The following is a 20823-nucleotide window of genomic DNA, read 5'->3' as shown; positions in this document are numbered from 1 at the left end:
ATAAGCATGTCAAAGTAAACTCCAGCTACACAAAATAATGGCATGCAACCAAAAATTCTCCCTCTCCCAACACAAGATTTCTCAGTGTAGCCCTGCCTGTCCTGGAACTACCATAGACCAGACTGGCCTCAGACTCAGATATATTTGATGCTTTGGCCTCTCAAGTCTTGGGATTAAAGGTGTGTAGCATCAATACCCTACTTGACTTAAAATCCTTGAACTAATGAAGTTATCACATCATTTTCACAACATGCAAATTATACACACATGTGTATGTGTATGTACACACATTTACATATAAACACACAGGTATATGTGTGTGTGTTCCAGAAATTACTATTTATAAATAGTAAACCAAAATATAAAGGTCTCTATAGCAATGCAGTCAGCTCCAAATTTATAAAGGAAGAACAGTTTCAGTGACTAAATAATGCTTAACTATCATTTCACATGACAGAGAGATCACAGGAAAAGCCAACTATAAAATTGTTCAATTAAAATTTAAAATCAAACACCAGGTTAAAATTATCTGAGTAATAGTAATGACCCTATAACAAAAGTAGGGTCTTTTATTTACCTACTTTAAAATTTATAATTCATTAGATTAGATCATATAGGTATCTACAAAGACACATGATATGAAAATATTGTTGCTTCTTTAGAAAATATTAATGTATCTGCTCTCTTTGTGTCAATTATTTCTTTAGTAAGTTAATAGTTTAATCACTGATGTCATAGAGATTTGATATATTTAAACATACATCAATACACACACATACACACACACACACACACACACACACACACACACACACACACATATATACTTGCCTTTCACCAATAAACATAAGAATATCTATAATTTCTTATATAACATTTTCCCATAAATCTCATTTGGAAAGGAGTGGCTGATCACCTGTTATAATTATCACAGGATGTAGTAGTATAAGAAACTAATCTTAACTCATATATAGTTTAAATAGACATAAAAATACATTCTTATTAAACTTTACATTATAGTTACACAAAAATTTTCAGGTGTGTATATTTTTCATGTATATATAAATATATATAATATTTATATAAACTTTAAAGGAATTTAAAAATTTACATATATTCATATTTTTCAGTAGGTTTAAGTGTGTGTGTATGTGTGTGTGTGTTCATGTGAGGCATGTGTACATTTATATGTGTGTGATTGTCAGTGTAGTTACTCATTAAATACCTGATTATTTTCAGGGCGTATTGGGGAATAAGAATTTATTAAAAATTACAATCAACCTCATGTATATCTGATGAAACACAGATCATACTACCATTTAATTCTACAACAGTATTTAGGTTTCTTTAATTAAAAAAAGATAATAACATTTTTGAGATTGTTAACATAATTTCTGATTCAGTGTTCACTTCTTTTTTGGCATGCTTGCTGCTCTTCTTTGATTATAATATTTTACATTTTAAAGTTATTTATTTTATAAAATATTATAACTCAGAGTTCACTTCTATTCGAAATCTTTATTTAGGTCATGAAAGTGCAATAGAACAGCTATTTTACAGTGTTCATTCTGTCATTAAGTGTACATGGTTTAGATTCCCCTAACTAATGTAATCTCTCCATTCCATCTACAATATTTCATTCCTATAAATAAGGGATTTAAACCCTTGATGGATTTTATAAAATAAAAGGGAAAAAGTTTATTTAGAAACAAAATACAAACAGAAATGACCTTTACAATATAAATGAAGCACACATTTCTGTTTTCTATAGTTTTGCTATGGTGAAAAGGGTTACTCTAGAATTATTTTTAGGCAAACAAGTCCAGGATCCAAAAACTCCTTTAATGGTTATGGTAATGCACTAAAGTAGCTACAACAGATGATGCGGACTAAATATGGTAGGTAGTGGGGTAGCACTATCCACAAATATGTCAATCCTTCTTAATGGGCATAAGAAACACAAATAATCTTATTTTTCCCTCTTATTGAAAATAGAAGTTTTCTCAGAGAGTATATCCCGAATATTGTTTTCCCTCTCTCTCCTCTTTCCACTTTCTTCCCATATTCCTTCCATCCTTATGCACCCCTTCCTGTCTCTCAGTAGAAAAAAAAGAGGCTTCTAAGAGACAAAATAAAACAAGTAACACAACTAACTTTAGGAAATGTACATGGAGTGAAAACAAAGGGATAAGATAAAGCAAAGAAACAGAAGAAAAGAGTTTTAAGGAAAAACACAAGTTCATACCCTTCAGGAATTTCATAAAACTTCATACACGCAGGAATTTCATAAAAGACACTGAACAGGAAGCCAACATATAGACTAAAATGACCCGAAAGATAAGCAGAATGAAGAAAACTTACATAAATTTATTAAATTAATAATATTCAGATAAAATTAAAAAGAGAAGTAAGGAAATGCTAAGACCAAACACATGATGACTAAAGTGTAAGAAAAAAACAACAAACAAGGTAACCAATTGATTTCTTATTCATTTAAAATAAATCATTCCAAATGTACAGTTCTTAAAAGGTTATTTTAGAATCTCCTGTAAATTTCTTCAGGAAACTTAGTAGGACCCTCAATAAGTCTCTACATTTGGGAGTTATAGATTTCCTAAAGACATATTTCATTTTTTTTTTTCCATAACTGTCTATGTGTATTCTAGCCATTTCCTGTGGGATTCCTAAAGCCCCAACTAATGGAGGAATCCTTACCACGGACTACTTGGTTGGAACGCGAGTTACCTACTTCTGCCATGACGGGTACAGACTGTCATCCAAGGAGCTCACCACAGCCACCTGTCAGTCAGACGGAACATGGAGCAACCATAACAAGACCCCTCGATGTGTTGGTATGCACAGCCGTGGAAGTTAGTCAGTAGTTTGCAATTACTATGGCATATGACTTAAAATAAAATAACATTTTATGTACTGCTGACTTTAAAAAGTTAGCTCCTAAAATGACCTAGGATAAAAATAAAAGCTAATTGATCTGTATTGTCTTATTAAATACTGAAGGACAGCAAACAGGCATTTTGTTCAACTTCAGAAATTCCAAAGTATATAAAGGTAGTAAATGTGATATTTGCCTTTCATGTAGCTAAGTTTTATTTAGTTTGTAAAATAGCATTTTTAAATAAATTCACTGTATACTAAACCTTTAAAAGTATGTGTTAATAATGTTCTACTTCAGTAACCAAGCTCTAAGTTTAAAAGAGCAAATAGTGATGCTGAGATTATCCATAACTTTGACTTTACTTAGTCTATTTCTTCCTACATAAATTTAAAGTTTTCCACTGCCTTAGTTACTATCATAGTATACTAATAAATATATAATTATAATAAAAATTACTTTGATGAAAAATGATGATTTAGTAATAATTTTATTTTCCTGATTTTAATTTCTTGGCATATTTATTACCAACATTTCAACCTTATTATTTCATGTAAAGCAAAGGTTGTTTAAGTATGTGTATTCTTTAAAGTTGCCTAATATTGTTTTTATGTATCTCAAGCAACTTTCAACAATCAAACATAGGTACTATAGCTTTAGCTCACAAACACCATGCTGATTGAGCATATTTTCCAGAAATAAGTTCTTAAATAAACATTTTAATAATAAAGAAAGAAAGCGAGTGAGGTAACTGAGACTCTAGATGAAGACATTATACATATATGTGTCTGTGTGTGTGTGTGTGTGTGTGTGTGTGTGTGTGTGTGTATACACATACACATTCAGAATTGTGAAATAGCTGATTAATTTGAAGATCTTTCAATAGTTTCTAGTTAAACAGAAATGATTAAAGTACAAATATGAACAACTGTTACTCTTACTCTGTAGAGCACAATAGAGAATTAACTAAAGCAATGGCAGCACATAAGGGAATTAATGTATTTTAGCTCTCCTCAGACACTGGGTGGTACTTGCCTTAATAGCATCTATATTGTTTGGATTTGTACAGTTGTTACATGTCCAAGTATTAATTCCTTTACCTTGGAACATGGAAGATGGAGAATTGTGAATGGATCCCATTATGAATACAAAACTAAGGTGGTTTTCAGCTGTGATCCTGGTTATCATGGGCTCGGTCCTGCTTCTATTGAATGCCTTCCTAATGGTACTTGGAGTTGGAGAACTGAAAGACCTTACTGCCAAAGTAAGTAGGCAGGATGCTCAATCGCTTTTCAGAGCTCGTCTTGGTGATTTCTTGCACTGCTTCTTCAAAACCCACCAGCGAAAAGATGAGAATGTTTCTGTCTATCCCCGAGCATGTTTCTCTGGCATGCGCCATTCACACGTTACCCAGCCTATCCTCAAAATCCATACCCTACATGGGTTTCCCAGTTTCCAGACTTTAGGTGTGAGATATCATTACAAATGACAGTGGCATGCATAAATTCATTCTCATTACAGGTTAAAGCTTACTAATTATGCCTAGCAAATACTTATGAGATATGGCTAAAAAACTTATTTTAACAACTAAATTATATCTCTATTGATAGTTTGCATAATAATCGCTGCACGGTATTTTTAGTCTTTTATATGTTAAATCTTTAAAGTGAAACTGAATAATGTGTTATTACAAACCACAGAGTCTGTAAATACATAATGGTCTTTAATTTAGATAATCTAAGCACAATGATTTAATAACAATGCTATATGAAGCTTATTCTTCCTGATCTTCAATTTCCTAAGTAAAAGCTATACTTCTTATAAAATTATTGAGATGATTTAATGTCATGATATATTAGAAATATCAGTTATTTCCATGTTCATACAAAACTATAATGTTTTTATGGTTAAAAACTATCAGTGAAATATAATATATATTTGTATAAATAAAATATATTTGTATATATTTTTTAAAAACTTGCCAGAGTCTAGTAAAAACAAGCTAACTAAATTAAGGATAAGTCAATTGAATTTCTTTTCAACTTCCCTTACCTACTTGGTATTTTGTTCCAGAAGATATATAGATTAAAATTCATCCTTTTATCCTAAATACAAAAGACGTTTATGGCATAAAATATAGCACAAGTCCTTATATTATAAGTAAATAAATGGTCCAATGAGATTATGATTATTAATAAATGTAATACTACAGAAAACTAGCCATTTTATATCTGACATATAGAAAAGTAACATTTCTTCTAGGTTTCTCTGTGATTTACTGCTTACTTTGTAAATATCTGTGTTAGCATAGGGGCTTTTGGTTGTATGGCACATGATAATAAGGTTAAGAAATAATTATAATAAAACAACAGTTGTAAATATTATAATATCTTCCAATTCATAGTCACTGTTCAATCTCCAAAGTTAAAGGAAGATTTGGACTAATAAGCTATCTTCTTACAATCATAAAGAATAAATATTAAACTTTATCATCCCCTTTATCTTTTCTGTCACATTTAAACTTATTTTACAAATGCCGTTTTTGTATTTAAGAAAATAAAACCAATGATAAGTCAAAAATGTAAACAGCATGCTATCTTTAACAGGTGCTTTCAAACCATGTCTCATGGGTGTTTTCTTTTTGTATTTAAGTCATCTCCTGTGGAGAATTGCCAACACCTCCAAATGGAAATAAGATTGGAACTCAGACTTCCTTTGGCTCCACAGCCATCTTCACATGTGATTTGGGATTCATGCTCGTGGGTTCTGCAGTACGGGAATGCCTTTCCTCCGGTCTGTGGAGTGGATCAGAAACCAGATGCCTAGGTACGGGTTTTAACTCGCTTCTGTTTTCCCTCCCAACCAGCACACACAAGAGGAAAGTGTCCTTAGTCCCTCCTCTGAGGTGGCAAGTAAGATTTATTTACAAAGGGTTAAAAAAGGGAAGACGCTTATTGCAAACATGTTTCATGGTAGAAAACTGTTAACCATGACATCATTAGGCTGGTATTTCTATCAAGAATCTTTGGTATCATTACAGAGCTACATTCTTTCTCTGATGAAAAGAAAACAGTTGTAACTGGTTACTGAAAATATATAAACAGGATTATATACAAGCTGTATTAACACCAGCTGATTCGTTCTAAGCTATGATCTGGTCTACATATTTCAGTCTTTCTCCTCTTTTAATTTATAAAGTGCATCATGTTTAAAAACCACTAAGTGCAACATGTATTCGAACCACTAAGGGATAGTTTTTGAAGATGATTTTAGACAATGGGAAATCTGTCCACCTTAGAGTTTTCTCAAAAGTCTGTTGAGAAACAATCACTTTCTGTTTACCATGACATTATAATATGGTTCGTATGTCATCCCCACTTTAAAAAGCTTCAGTAACTTTATTGATATCAAGAGATTTCCATGATTTATGTTTATTTTATTTATCTAAAATAATTTAGGTGATAATGTTCATTTATTTACCTGTTGATATTCTGGATATTTTATACATTAATTTCTAAACAGCTTCAGAATTTCTACTATATAGAAAAATGTTATTTAAGCATGAATGGTATAAGTGTTTGTTACCATACACTGGACTTTAAATAACTTTAAAAATGTTTACATGAATATATCATTTGAAATATAAAATGTTTAGTTTGAGTAAAAACTTATATTTCCAGAATGGTTATACCAGCTTGCAATCCTACCAACAGTGGAGGTGTGTTCCTTTTTCTCCACATTCTCACCAGCATCTGATGTCACCTGAGTTTTTTTTTTTTTGTGTGTTTATGCTAATTAAATATTTTACAATGTATATGACACCAACTTTCACACGTACACCTTTGTGAACTGTTTAGAATGAATTAAAAAATATTAGTCACAAAATAATTTGCATTATTACTTAATTCTCAAGACAGTGTACTAGAATACATCATTACAAATAAAAACCTGAAGGTAACATTATACAGCTATCCGAAGCAGATTTAGACTCACGCATTTATAGGGCTGTGGTTTGGATGTAAAATGTGCCAGACAAGAAGTGTCTGAGCATTTGGCAATGAAGCCTCCTGTGGAACGTTTGGAACAATGAGTCTAGCTGATAACACTGTCCATTGTGTCACCTGAGTTTTTGATCTTAGCCATGCTGAATGGTGTGGGGTAGAATCTCAGGGTTGTATTGATTTGCATTTTCCTGATGACTAAGGATGCTGAACATTTCTTTAAGAGTTTCTTGGCTATTTGTTATTCCTCAGTCGAGAATTCTGTTTAACTCTGTAACCCATTTTTAAAATAGGGTTATTTGATCCTTTAGAGACTAACTTCTTGAGTTTTTTCTATATATTGGATATTAGCCCTCTCTTCGATGTAGTTGGTAAAGATTTTTTCCCAATCTGCTGGCTGCCATTGTGTCCTAATAATAGTGTCCTTTGCCTTACAGAAGCTTTGCAATTTTATTAGGTAACATTTGTCGATTCTTGTTCAGGGAATTTTTCCCAGTGCCTATGTGTTTGAGGCTCTTCCCCACTTTCTCTTCTATTAGTTTCAGTGTATCTGGTTTTATGTGTAGGTCCTTAAGCCATTTGTACTGTTCTACACCCATTCCTACAACACCCAGACAAATCCTGTCACCCAGGTGATTAACATGCTCAGTATCACGTATCACAGATAGGGAGGGTGCAACAACTGTCCCAACACCCAGATCTGGGTATACTCTTTGGTTGGTGGTTTACTTAGATTCTGGGAGCTCTGAGATATTGGGTTAGTCGATACTATTTTTCTTCCTATGGGGTTACATTCCCCGTCAGCTCCTTCAGTCCTTTCCCTCACTCTTTCATAGGGGGTCCTGACCTCAGTCTAATGGTTGGCTATAATTATCTGCATTTGTCTCATTTAGCTGATAACCGAGACTCTTAGAGGCTAGCCATGCTAGCCTCTTGTCTGCAAGCACAACATGGAATCAGTTGTAGAGTATGAATTTTGTGCCTGCATGTAGTGTGGATCCCAGTTTAGGCTATTCTGTCACTGGATGGCTTTTCCTTCAGTCTCTGGTTCATTTTTATTCCTGAATTTCTATGCATATTCTTTTGGGTCTGTGTCACCTCACTCAGGATGATTTTTTTTAATTCCATCCACTTATGTGCAAATTCATAAAGTCTTCCTTTAATAGCCGGATAGGATTCCATTGTGTAAATGAACCACATGCTTTGAATCCATTCATTGGCTGAGGGACATCTGTACTGTTTCCAGCTTCTGGCTATTACAGATAAGACTGCTATGAAATAGCAAGTATCCTTATGGTATGGTAGAGCATCTTTTGGATATATGCCCAGAAGTGGTATAGTTTGGTCTTCAGGTAGAACTCTACAATTTTTGGGAAAACCACCAGAATGATTTCCATAGTGTTTTTACAACTTTGCAATCCCAGCAGCAATGGAGGAGTGTTTCCTTTTCTCTACATCCTTACCAGCATGTGCTGTTGCTTCAGTTTTGATCTTAACAATTGTGATTATGATTAAATTGTTTTGAAACCATTGAAAATACCCTGCCAATATATTTTCTCTATGAATGTTTGAATAAAACATGTAAAGAAACACTAAAGCTTTGTGTTTTGTTATTATTAGCTAGACATCTGTATTTGTTTATGGTTCTTGCTTTTGTTTTCACGTTCAGCATTTTTTTTTCTTTTGATCAAGAGTTTTTTAATATCCACTGCCTCTGCTTCCAGATTACTAAGATTAAATGGTGGCACTGATTCCACTTTCAACATCTCCTATGTTTTTATTCTGTTGAAAACACACACACACACACACACACACATACATACATACATACATACATACATACATACATACATATACACACATATTTGTTACTTGCATCTTAGTATGGATTTTAACAATGACTCCTTATAAAAACAGACTTTTGCTAATGATTTGGAAAATTTCTTAATATAGTGCCTTTATTTGCCTTCTTTCCTATTAGCCTGAGAAAATAACAGACATTTTATACCACATGAGAGTTCTTCATATTATAGAAAAATATAGAGGTAAAATGCTGAATTCAAAAAGGCTCCTTTTTAGGTGAATTAATTTGATATTTTAGGTGAATTAATTCTTTTAATTCCTACACTAAATTCCCTTAAAAAAATAGGATGCTTTGAAAGTACACTCTACGGACAATCATCTGAACTTTGTCTAGTCTGGACCTATTTGTGTTAAAATGTATTATAGTAAAAACATTTTTGCATGACTACAATGCCCAGAAATGAAATTAGATACATTAACCCTACTCAGAACATACTATTTTATGATTGCTGATGTCTAGCAAGATTTTATTGACTTTTTCCTGTATTTTCTGATTTTCCCTTATGATTATTTTATCTAAACACATTTTTAATGTGACTTACAATTCTTAATCAATTAAGGTTATAATTTTGATCCTTGTATTTTATGAGAATTTCTCCCAGTTTGCGATTTGTTTCTCATTGTTTAATAAGAACATTTGATGATCATAAGTTTTCAACTTTGGTAAAGTCTACTATATTTTGATTATCATTATTTCAGCAAAGAGAATCTCTTCCTTTGTCCTGCACAATTAGTAAAAAAAATACTTTCTACCAGGCTGTTTGCTAGAAGGTCTCTAATTTGACATATTATACATGTGCTTATAATAAGTTAGTGCATCAATTATGAGGTAATATTAAGTTTGATATTTTTTACTTGAAAAATATTTTGTTTCTTAATTTTTTCATTTATTATTAGATACTCTGTATTTACATTTGAGATGTTATCCCTTTCTTCTGCTCTCCTTCTACTCCCCCTGTCCCTCCATTTGCCTTCATTAAAGTGAACTCCCTCCTAATCATCCTCTCCACTCCATTCTCTTGGCACTCCCCTATGTTGGGAAAACATGCCTTCCCCTGAAAAAAAGCCTTTTCTCACGTTGATGCCAGACACTTTTATCTTCTGTTGCATATGCATCTGGATTAAAAGGTCTCTCACTGTGTGCACAGAGGTTGGTGTTTACTCCATGAGAGTTTTGGAGGGTTTGGTTGTTGATAATGTTGTTCTTCCCATGAGGCTGCAACCTCTTTCAGCTCCTACAGCCTTTTCTCTAGCATCTTCATTGGGGTACCTGAGTTCAGTCCAATGGTTAGCTGCAAGCATGCTCAGCTATATCTATATGGCTCTAACATAGCCCCTGAGGAGGCATCTCTATCTGGTTACTGTCAGTAAGTACTTCTTGTCATCAGCTTTAGTGCTTGGATTTGGTGGCTGCATATATGGTGGATCCCCAGGTGAGGCAGTTCTGAATTTTTTTTTCAATCCCTGTTTTTCTATTTGACCTTGCATTTCCTCCCATAAGTGTTCAGTTCTGTCTTCTAAGAAGGACTGAGGCATCCCCATTTTTGGCCTGCCTTCTTTATGAGCTTCAAAATGTTTCTTAGGGATTCAGAGCTTTCTGGGTATCTGCTAGTATCAGTGCATGCATACCATGTGTGTTCTTTTGTGACTGAGTTACTCACTCAGGATGATAGTCTTTGGTTCTATCCATTTGCCTATGAATTTTATGAAGTCATTGTTTCTAATAGCTGAGTAGTACTCATGTGTAAATGTACCACACTTTCTGTATTCATTCCTCTCTTGAAGTACATCTGGGTTCTTTCCAGCTTCTGGCTATTATAAATAAGGTTGCTATGAACATGGTGGAGCATGTGTTCTTGTTTTATGTTGGAGAATCTTTGGGGTATATTCCCAGGAGTATAGCTGGGTTTTCAGGTAGTACTATGTCCAATTCTCTGAGGAACCACCAGACTGATTTACAGAGTGGTTGTACCAGCTTACAACATCACCAACAATGGAAGAATGTTCTCTTTCTCCACATCCTCACCAGCATCTGCTGCCTCCTGGGGTTTTTATCTTAGCTATTCTAACTGTCATGAGGTAGAATATAAGGGTTGTTTTGATTTGCATTTCCCTAATGACTAGGGATGTTGAACATTTCTTTAGGTGATTTTCAGCAATTCAATATTACTTAGTTAAGAATTCTTTGTTTAGCTGTGTACGCCAATTTTAAATAGGATTATTTAATTCTATAGATTCTATGTGCCTGAGTTATGTGTTTATATTGGATACTAGTCCTCTATCAGATGTAGGCTTGGCAAATATCCTTTCCCAATCTGTAGGCTGCCATTTTGTCTTCTTAACAGTGTTCATAGCCTTACAGAAGGTTTGCAATTTCATGAGGTCTCATTTGTAGATTCCAGATCTTAGAGCATAAACCATTGCTGTTCTGTTCCTGAACTTTGTCCCTATGCCTATGTGTCCTAAGTTCTTCCCGACTTTTGTTCTATTAGTTTTAGTGTACCTGGTTTTATGTGGAGGTCTTTGATCCATTTGGACTTGAGCATTATACAAGGAGATAGGAAAGGATCAATTTGCATTCTTCTGCATGCAGTGCCAGTTCAACCAACACCATTTGTTGAAGAGGCTGTCCTTTTTCCAATGATACTTTTAGCTCCTTTGCCAAAGATCAAGTGAGCATTAATGTGTTCGTTCATTTCTGGGTCTTCAATTCTGTTCCATTGATCTACCTTTCTATCTCTACCAATACCATGCATTTTTTATCATAATTGCTTTTTAATATAGCTTGAGATTAAGGATGATGATTCCCCCAGATTGTTTTTATTGTTAAGAATAGATTACTCTATTCTAGTTTCTTGTTATTCCAGATGAATTTGTAAATTGATTTTTCCAAATCTACGAAGAATTGAATTGGAATTTTGATGGGGATTGCATTGAGTCTGTTGATTGCTTTTGGTAAGGTGACCATTTTTACAATATTTATCCTTCCAATCCATGAGCATAGGAGATAATTCCATCTTCTGAGGTCTTCAATTTCTTTCTTCAGAGACTTGAAGTTCTGGTCGTACAGATTCTTCACTTGCTTGGTTAAGGTCACCCCAAGCTATTTTACATTTTTTGTGACTATTGTGTAGAGTGTGGCTTCTCTAATTTCTTTCTCAGCCTGTTTATCCTTTGAGTAGAGGAAGGCGGACAGCCTTTAGGGTGTGTGACAAGCTCCCTGGGGGCTCAGCCGTCTGCAAGCGGGTTCTGTGTCTTCATGGCTGTCACCCGGCCCTCTCGCTGGACAGGAAAAGCCTTAATTTTATTTTTAATACGAACCTTATACCATTTGCTTCACCTGCACTCACTCTTATACCACACCCCCATTGACCCATTCTTCCTCATATTCATGGCCCATTTTACTCATTGCAGTTATACAGAAGCGCGCGAGCGCGCGCACACACACACACACACACACACACACACACACACACAAACACACACATCTGCTTGATTGCATTTTTCATTAGTTAATTAATTTTTCACTTCACACCTTGATAACTGCCCCCTCCAGGTCTCTCCTCAAACAGCCTCTTTCCCATCCTACCCTCCAGTTCTCCCCTGTGAATGTGGAGGTACCCCTAGGTATTCTCCACTATGGTGCACCAAGTGTCTGCAGGGTAAAGTGCATTTAATGTTGTATAAATTTTTTATGGCTAATCACTTACTATTACACATCAAATTATGGAACTTATCACTGAATACAACTAATATTCTTTCTTTGGTGGTGAATTACTTGTGCTTTTTCTCAAAGATTGGGTCCATATGAGATTTTTTTTTCAATCCATAATGGCATGTCATATTATAATATCATCTTTCAGGGCTTGCCATCTTTTTGAAATTTTATGAGTGTAGTTTCCTCATCATACACAGAAGACAATTTTCTAGGTTATTTGACTTTTAGACTCTTTCTGTCCCTTTATCTGCAATGTTCACGCACCTTGAGTGTAAGGTTGTGATGTTTATATACCAAATGGGGGCTTGGCACCACAAGTCAGCTATTGTCTGAATTTCGACCCATTTTTATCATTTGAGTAATGATCTTGATTTGCTATAAAAAATAAGTTTATGTGATGAGAGACAAGAGGTGTGCTCATCTGTGTGTGTTTCGGGTATTTAGAAAGCAGGTAGAAATCAGACTGATTTATGAAAATGTCAGTCTTCTGTTCTCTAATCTCCATCGCCAATGGTAGTTGCTGGGCATGGAGGTAAATCTATCTTTATTATTTGGTAAGTTATTTTCCTATTTTTAAAGTCAAACAGAATAGTAAAACATAAGGATTTTATAACACTTTTTTTCTAGTTAAAACATATAAGCCAGACAGGAATTATACTCAGTGTAGAGTGGTTAGGATATGTAGGTAATGTAATGGATTTAAACACTAATACTGCAGAGACACATTGGAAGAGTTGTGCTAATGAATTTTCTTCCTAAATACTGTTTTCTTCTTTATTCATAAAGTTATACCTGTTAGATGTTAATTTTTATATATCTAAATGTAAACTATTTTAGATCAAACTACTCCACTAGATGATTTTTTTCCAGTTTTTAAATGCTTGATGTTTTTTAGAATATGTCTTAGTTACTTTTATGTTCTTCAATATGGTATGAATATTTAGATGTTTAATAAAGCTAATTTGGTATATAAATCACAAATAAAGTATGCATTCACCTTGCTAAAACTTTTTTTTGACAAATTTCAGCGGGTCACTGTGGAATTCCAGAACTCATTGTGAATGGTCAAGTCATTGGGGAAAATTATGGCTACAGAGACACAGTTGTATATCAGTGTAACCCTGGCTTTCGTCTGATTGGTTCCTCTGTGAGGATATGTCAGCAGGATCACAACTGGTCTGGTCAGCTCCCATCCTGTGTGCGTAAGTAAGCATGGCACTGTAAAATAATCAATCAATCATGGTTTCTACTGACCAAGATAAATATTGGTGGTGATTAACTATGTATAGATGACAATATAAATTAAATAATTTATTCACCTCTATGATTGTTCAATAATCATTAAGGATCATATAAAAATTATAAATGGGGGGATATTAATTTTTATCACTTATGTTTTATGAAGACATAATTTAACTTCAGAACCTTAGTATTTAATGTAAATATGTATAAATAACCATTTGCGTGTAGATGGCATGTCCTCAACATGTTTTCTATATAAGAATCTCAAGTTGTTGACACCGCTGTGTAACAATGTCAACACTCTTGCGATGTGAGACTATGAATCTTTTATTCAGTGTAAATACTTCTGGTAAATGTTCTTTAGTAATTAGGCTGCTATAGCTAGCTCATCAGAGCATATCCTGATGAAGTGTAATTAGTGGAGGAAACAAATTATCAGATGTCATATGGAGAGCCATTGTTCTGATGTCAGACACACTGCTAATTATGGCAGTGAAGTCATGTTATTTGCTCCTTCAGAGTTCTATTCCATAAAAGTGTTTATCACTATGGTCGTCTTTAGCTTCAGAAGCCATCACATTTTTAAATATATTGATATTATGCATATGAAGTATAAATAATATGCTTGTCTACTAATATATATATATATATATATATATATATATATTATATATCCTAATAATGTCTATCTCCAATTACTTTACATTACTACTTTTAAAATATTGCTTAGTAAATGGTAATACATCTACATGAGCATGTTATACCACTGTTTTTCGGCTTGAATGATTAAAACTATAAATGAGAATAGCCCCTCAGGATGAAACTTTTCGTTATTGGTAATTTTAAACAAGAATAAGATGCAGTTAAATTTCCAAGTGAGTAGGTTGACATTAACAATACAGCTGAAAAATAATTGCCCCTAGGTCACTTAGAAAGTAATAAAGGTAGCTGGAGTCTTTTCTGTGCCTAATTATGAAACATCATTGTTGGGGGCTGCTCTGATTTAAAAAGTGAGCTGATATAGTAAAAAAAAAAAAAATGCAATTTTGGAGAAACCCAGAACCTCATTGAATAAATTCAAGGACCATAGGATGAAAAGGAATCTAAAAACAATCATCCAGAGGCTGCCTCACCTGGGGATCCTTCTCATATGCAGACACCAAACCCAGTCACTCTTGCTGATGTCAAGAAGTGCTTGCTGACAGAAGCCTAACATGAATGTGTCCTCAGAGGTGCTGCCAGAGGCATTATGATACAGAGGAGGATGCTTGCAGCTAACCATCAGTCTGATCACGGGAACCCCAATGGAGGAGCTAGAGAATGAAATGAAAGAGCTGAAAGAGTTTGCAACCCTACAGGAAGAACAATATCAACCAACCACTCCCTCCCCAGAGTTCCCAGAGACTAAAACGCCAACCAATGAGCTCACATGGAGAAACCCATAGCTCCAGTTGCATATGTAGCAGAGGCTAGCAGTGTCTGGCACCAGTAGGAGAAGAGAGCTTTGGTCCAGTCAAGGTCTTTTTACCCAGTTTAGGGGAATGCTAAAGCAATGAGGTGGGAGTGGGTGGTTGGGAGTGGAAACATCATGGAAACAAGAGGATGGGGAGGTAGAATCAAAGGAGGGCAAAAGGGATAATATTTAAAATGTAAATACATAAAATATCCAATAAAAATTATTGAAAATATAAAAAATAGGGCTCGAGAGATGGCTCAGCGGTTAAAAGCACTAACTGCTCTTCTAGAGGTTCTGAGTTCAATTCCCAGCAACCACATGGTGTCTCACAACCATCTGTAATGGGATCAGATGCCCTCTTCTGGTGTGTCTGAAGACAGTGACAGTGTACTCACATACATAAAATAAATTAGTAATTTGTATATATAATAAAATTCTAAATAATTCTAATGAGCATGTAATTTCCAAATAAACTTGTTAAATTATATATGAAAAATATTCAGTAAGACTGATTGGAATGGAAACTGTTAGTGTTGTTTATTTCAAAACATGATTGGAATTCCTAGGATATCATGTAGTGTTCTTTTGTACATTAACTAGTCACTAAGACTATAGCACTTTTCACATTTTAATGTATTTTTTAATCAAATAAATGATTTTATTCATACTCAGCTAAGAGAAAGTGGGATTAAAGACAAACTGGAAATTTGGCCATGGTAAAAGAGTTCTTTTTTTTTTAATTATACAACTTTATTTAAAAAACAAATAAGTATACAGATTTTAAAAGCATTTTTGCATAAAACTATATGAATATATTTTTTTCAGTAGTTGATATTTTTTAAGGTTTGATAGTATGTACTGAAATCTTACTAGTTACAACGAGCATAAAGTACATGTAAAACAAAATGTAACATGGAAATAGTCAAACTTTTCTTGGTGTGTACAGATTAAACATAATGATTTTTAATTACCAAGTATTGCCACAAGGCTACATTCTTAGCTCTTTAATTATTAATGATTTAAGGTCTAGATCTATCCCAATCTGAGAGGGTGCTCTATATATTTTTTTCTAAGAAGGATTGAGGCTTCCAATTTCTGGCTCTCTTCATTTTGAGCTTCACATGGTCTGTGAGTTGTTTCTGGGGTGTTCAGAGCTTTCTGGGGTTAGTATTCAATTATCAGTGACTGCATATTATGTCTGTTCTTTTGTGACTGTTACCTCACTCAGGATGATATTTTCTAGATACATTTATTTGCCTAGAAATTTTGAAAAGTTATTGTTTCTAATAGCTGAGGAGTTCTTCATTGTGTAAATATACCACGATTTTTGTATCCATTCATCTACTGAAGGACATCTGGATTCTTTCCAGGTTCTAGCTATTATAAATAAGGCTGCTATGAACATGGTGGAGCATGTGTCCTTATTATATGTTGGAGCATCATTGGCGTATATGCCCAAAAGTGGAATAACTGGGTCTTTAGGTAGTACTATGTCCAATATTCTGAGGAAGCTCCAGACTGATTTCTAGAGTTGTTGTACCAGCTTACAACCCCACTGACAGTGGAGGAGTGTTCCTCTTTCTTCACATTCTTGCCAGCATCTGCTGTCATCTGAGTTTCTTAATGATTTTTATTTCCTCCAAAATATCAAAAGAGCTATTTCCAAATTATATAGATATATGATGTAAACACCTCCCCCTTACAATTAGGTATTAAATGTAAACTTTGTCATGTTATATTTACTGAAGGAATCTAGATATGGAAACTCCTGTCATTACATATATATATATTATGTCATTACACACACACACACATATATATTTAATTTTAATATTATTTCTGGATATAAAATGACAACATCAAAAAGCTATATAGAACAAAATCAGAATATGAAATATTAAACATAAGGCACTTTACTGTAACTGTCATAATTTAATGGCTGAAGAGTTGCTTCACGGTTCAATTGCTTGTCGCCTAACCCTGCAGAACTGAGCTCTAGTCCCGACACCCCTGTAGCTAGTAAGAAATGGCTCCACTTGAGTCTCTAACCAGAGGTTTATGTAGAGAAAGAAGAATTCCCGGAACTTCCAGACTGTCTGGTCAAAACATAGAAAATGTCGCATAGAATAGCAGAGGACACAATAGCCCAACACTCTTGTTTGACCTCTATGCATATACCTGCACACATATGTGCAAATTCACATGTACATACTACATACACAAGCACAGATGCACACATACCCAAACTAGCAAAGCAGTGTCTTAAGAACACGCAATCTATTAATTTGTTTTATTATTTTAATTAACTGATTATTATTAATTTATATTCCCAAATGTTACCCCACTCCCAATCCCCATTCTTAGAATTCTTCACCCATTCTCCCAACTTTCGACATTCCTCTCCTCCCAGGCATCCCCTTTTCCAGGGGCATCAAGTCTCTACAGGATTAGGTGTATCTCCTCCCACCAAGGCCACATCTGCGCTGGGGGCAGCAGACCAGCCCACGGATGCTCATTGGCTGGTTGCGTAGTCTCTGGGAGCTCTGAGTGGTCCATGTTAGGTGATACTGTTGGTCTTCCTGTGGGTTGCTATCCCCTTCAGCTCCCTCAATCCTTCCCCTAACTCTTCCACAAGAGTCTGTAACCTCAGTTCAAGGCTTGGCTGTGAGTGTCTGCATCTGTTTTAGTCAGATGGACATGGCTCTGACTCTCAGAGGACAGCCATGCGAGGCTCCTGTCTGGACATACAATAGTCTCAAGAAAAACACACATAATCTTAAATAATTTTTAATATTTTACTGATATTTTACATCTTTGATATTGAAGCGCTCTTCGTGTGTATCCACTTATCAAGTTGTTTCTCTACTTTGAAAGGACTAGAGATCATTGTCATGTGATAATTAATATTCTTTGTTTCTTTCCTTTTTCACCAATGATTTAGCTGTTAGCTGTGGTCACCCCGGCAGTCCAATTTATGGAAGAACAAGTGGAAATGGGTTCAACTTTAACGATGTGGTAACATTCTCTTGCAATATTGGGTATCTCATGCAAGGACCAACAAAGGCACAGTGCCAAGCCAACAGACAGTGGAGTCATCCTCCGCCTGTGTGCAAAGGTAACCAGCGCACTATAATAAATTGGGGTTGTGGCACTAGGTCTATAAAGGCACAGCTGATAAGTTTGAAGAGCTCAGACAGAAGAGTGAGGAATCGTTAATTAATAAAATGCAAGGCTTAGTACTGGTGGAATCTCATTCCATGCTGTCAAATGTGAATTTCCCTTTCAATTTTATTTTTACTCATTTCAAACTGTAATTCCGTAATTTCTGCTCTTTATTTCCCTTGCTCCAGAACCTTTCATACCCTTCCATTTTCCCTCTTCACCCTCAGTTTTGAGACTTTTTTTCTTGTGCACAAATGTGTACATACACCTGGCAGAATCTGTTTATGAAGTTTGTGTACACGTGGCTTACTACTCTACGATTCTGCAGTGCTTAACAAATTAGGGAGTTCAGCAATGACTCTCAGCAGTTCCTAGTTGCCAGTATTTCTTTGTCTACAGATGAGACCAGTGAAATTTCACCCCTTTTACATTAGTAGATCTAAAACTGTAAGGCTTTCTCTCTGCCTGATATTAGGTCACAGCTATTTTGAATTACATATATATGCAATATTTAAGATAAATTTCAATTACTTTTCTATTCATGATTACTGAAATGTGTTTTTGGTATTTTTTTTTTTCTTTTTACTTTTACAAAATATCCCTCTATTACCCTGCTGTTTCATTCTTCTCAGTGTTTACTGGATAGTTCCAGATTAAAGAGAATCCTAACTTATTTTTCAATGAACTACAATAAAATTTATTTTGTTAAAAATAATTATTTTTCTCCAATATTTTACGGTATTAACAAAAATAACTCAAGTGGGGTACTTCTTCAATCTATATTTAGAAAAATTCTTAGGAGTTATTATGGTACCCGAAATTACAATAATTTTTTAATCTGTGTCTCCATCTACACAAATATCAGACTATTATTTCATAAATTACAGGAGGAACTAAATTTCTCAGATGTTTGATTTATTTGAGTAAATTTATTTCTAAAATGAAGGTTTTAAAAAATTCAACAGAATCATACCTAGGTTTATTTATGTTATTCTTAAACTAACCTGTAACTTTTTCTCTTCTTTAGTGGTGAACTGTTCTGATCCTGGAATTCCAGCCAATTCCAAAAGAGAAAGCAAGATTGAACACGGGAATTTTACCTATGGCACGGTGGTTTTCTATGACTGTAACCCAGGGTACTTTTTATTTGGCTCTTCAGTTTTGATATGTCAGCCAAATGGGCAATGGGACAAACCTTTACCAGAATGTATCAGTAAGTAGATAATGTGAATTGTTCCTATAAAAAATGTACTGGAAACAATATTGATTTTTATTGCTATAACCCAAACTATGCACCAGAAGAAATTCCCTTAACTTAATTTATTTCAAAGGTACATATTCACAAATTTCACAAATTCATTAATGAATTGTTTTCCTATAATATCACTTTATTTTCTAAACATTCTTCAATAATATTATGTCTATTCCTAGAGATAATAGAACAGACATCTACTTAGCCCTGTTAGAGAACACACACATCCTGGTGATGACCCATGGGGTTATGAACAAGAATTTGAGAGAGAGATTATAACATGAGCAGAAATGACTAATAGACAAGGTACACCATAAGTCCAACATGAATGACAGCTCAAGAAGGTTAGAAACTCTGAGTGTACTGTACAAGTTGCTTAAGCGTAGACAATTTTAAACTGTCCTTTTAAGCAGCTTAGATGGTAGGATCCTTTTATAGGTCTCTGCTTCTTTCAGGTAGCTTGGCTGATATGAGCCTCTTTTATATTTTTTGTCTGCAAATGTCTCTTGGCACTCCTTTCTGCTCATATATACTTGGGGAGAGAGAGGGGGAAGTAAATAGAATCAGGTCAGTGTCAATTTTTGATTCCTGAGCAATAGAAACTTCTGTGATGAATAGGATGTGTTTCAATAAGTTTCCCTCAAAGATGTAAGATTTAATCTTATAAAAATTTACTACACCAGAAACATGACAGGCATTTTTCTATTATTTGCTGTGTATGAATAAAGGCAGCAGATGAGACAAAAAGTGCCATCCCCCTTTTTATGGTTATCAGTGTTTTAGAGGCAAAAATATTTATATTTTATATTAATATTAAACTATTGTTTGACATAATTAAGTGTTAATGTGAAAAACTATTGTTTCTTCAAATACTTGGAGATTTAAGAAGCACTTTAAAACTTGTAGATCTTAGGATATATTTCTAATTATGTGTACATAAACTGTGTGTTTATTTCACACACATACAAACACACACACAAATACACACACACAATTTAAAAGTTAAATGTAAAAACTTCAAATCTAGAAGTGAATATAAATCTGATTCAGAAAATTAAAATGTCACAAATTGACTTGCTATAATATAAAAATTTTATAAAGTATTACAAAATGATTGTTTCCTTAACTTTTGGTAATAATAGTAAAGTTATTTATGTTTTGTTAAGAGGGATTTCTTCTCTGTTTATGAAGTAAGTTTTAATGAAAATGTGTGGCAATACTAGTCCACTATTGGAG

The 20823-nt window shown here is 34.2% G+C and overlaps 1 protein-coding gene across 3 annotated transcripts in view; it reads left to right on the top strand.

Annotated features, from left to right (window-relative positions):
- The window catches only part of CSMD3 (CUB and Sushi multiple domains 3), a gene marked incomplete at both ends in the record, with an annotated part of 1162760 nt that overhangs the window by 1088076 nt on the left and 53861 nt on the right, over positions 1-20823 (top strand). For 2 of the 3 annotated variants that reach the window (XM_080909303.1, XM_080909301.1), the window contains 6 exons: positions 2667-2852; positions 3963-4157; positions 5546-5719; positions 13504-13677; positions 18115-18288; positions 19363-19548. In XM_080909303.1, coding sequence (XP_080765429.1) covers positions 2667-2852; positions 3963-4157; positions 5546-5719; positions 13504-13677; positions 18115-18288; positions 19363-19548 — 1089 coding nt within the window. The remainder of the gene's footprint in view (positions 1-2666; positions 2853-3962; positions 4158-5545; positions 5720-13503; positions 13678-18114; positions 18289-19362; positions 19549-20823) is intronic. The other variant, XM_080909302.1, reaches the window with a different exon arrangement.

The sequence above is a fragment of the Micromys minutus genome, assembly GCF_963924665.1.
Source record: "Micromys minutus genome assembly, chromosome: 33".
Lineage (NCBI taxonomy): Eukaryota > Metazoa > Chordata > Mammalia > Rodentia > Muridae > Micromys > Micromys minutus.
This window is presented reverse-complemented; position numbering and strand designations above follow the sequence as displayed.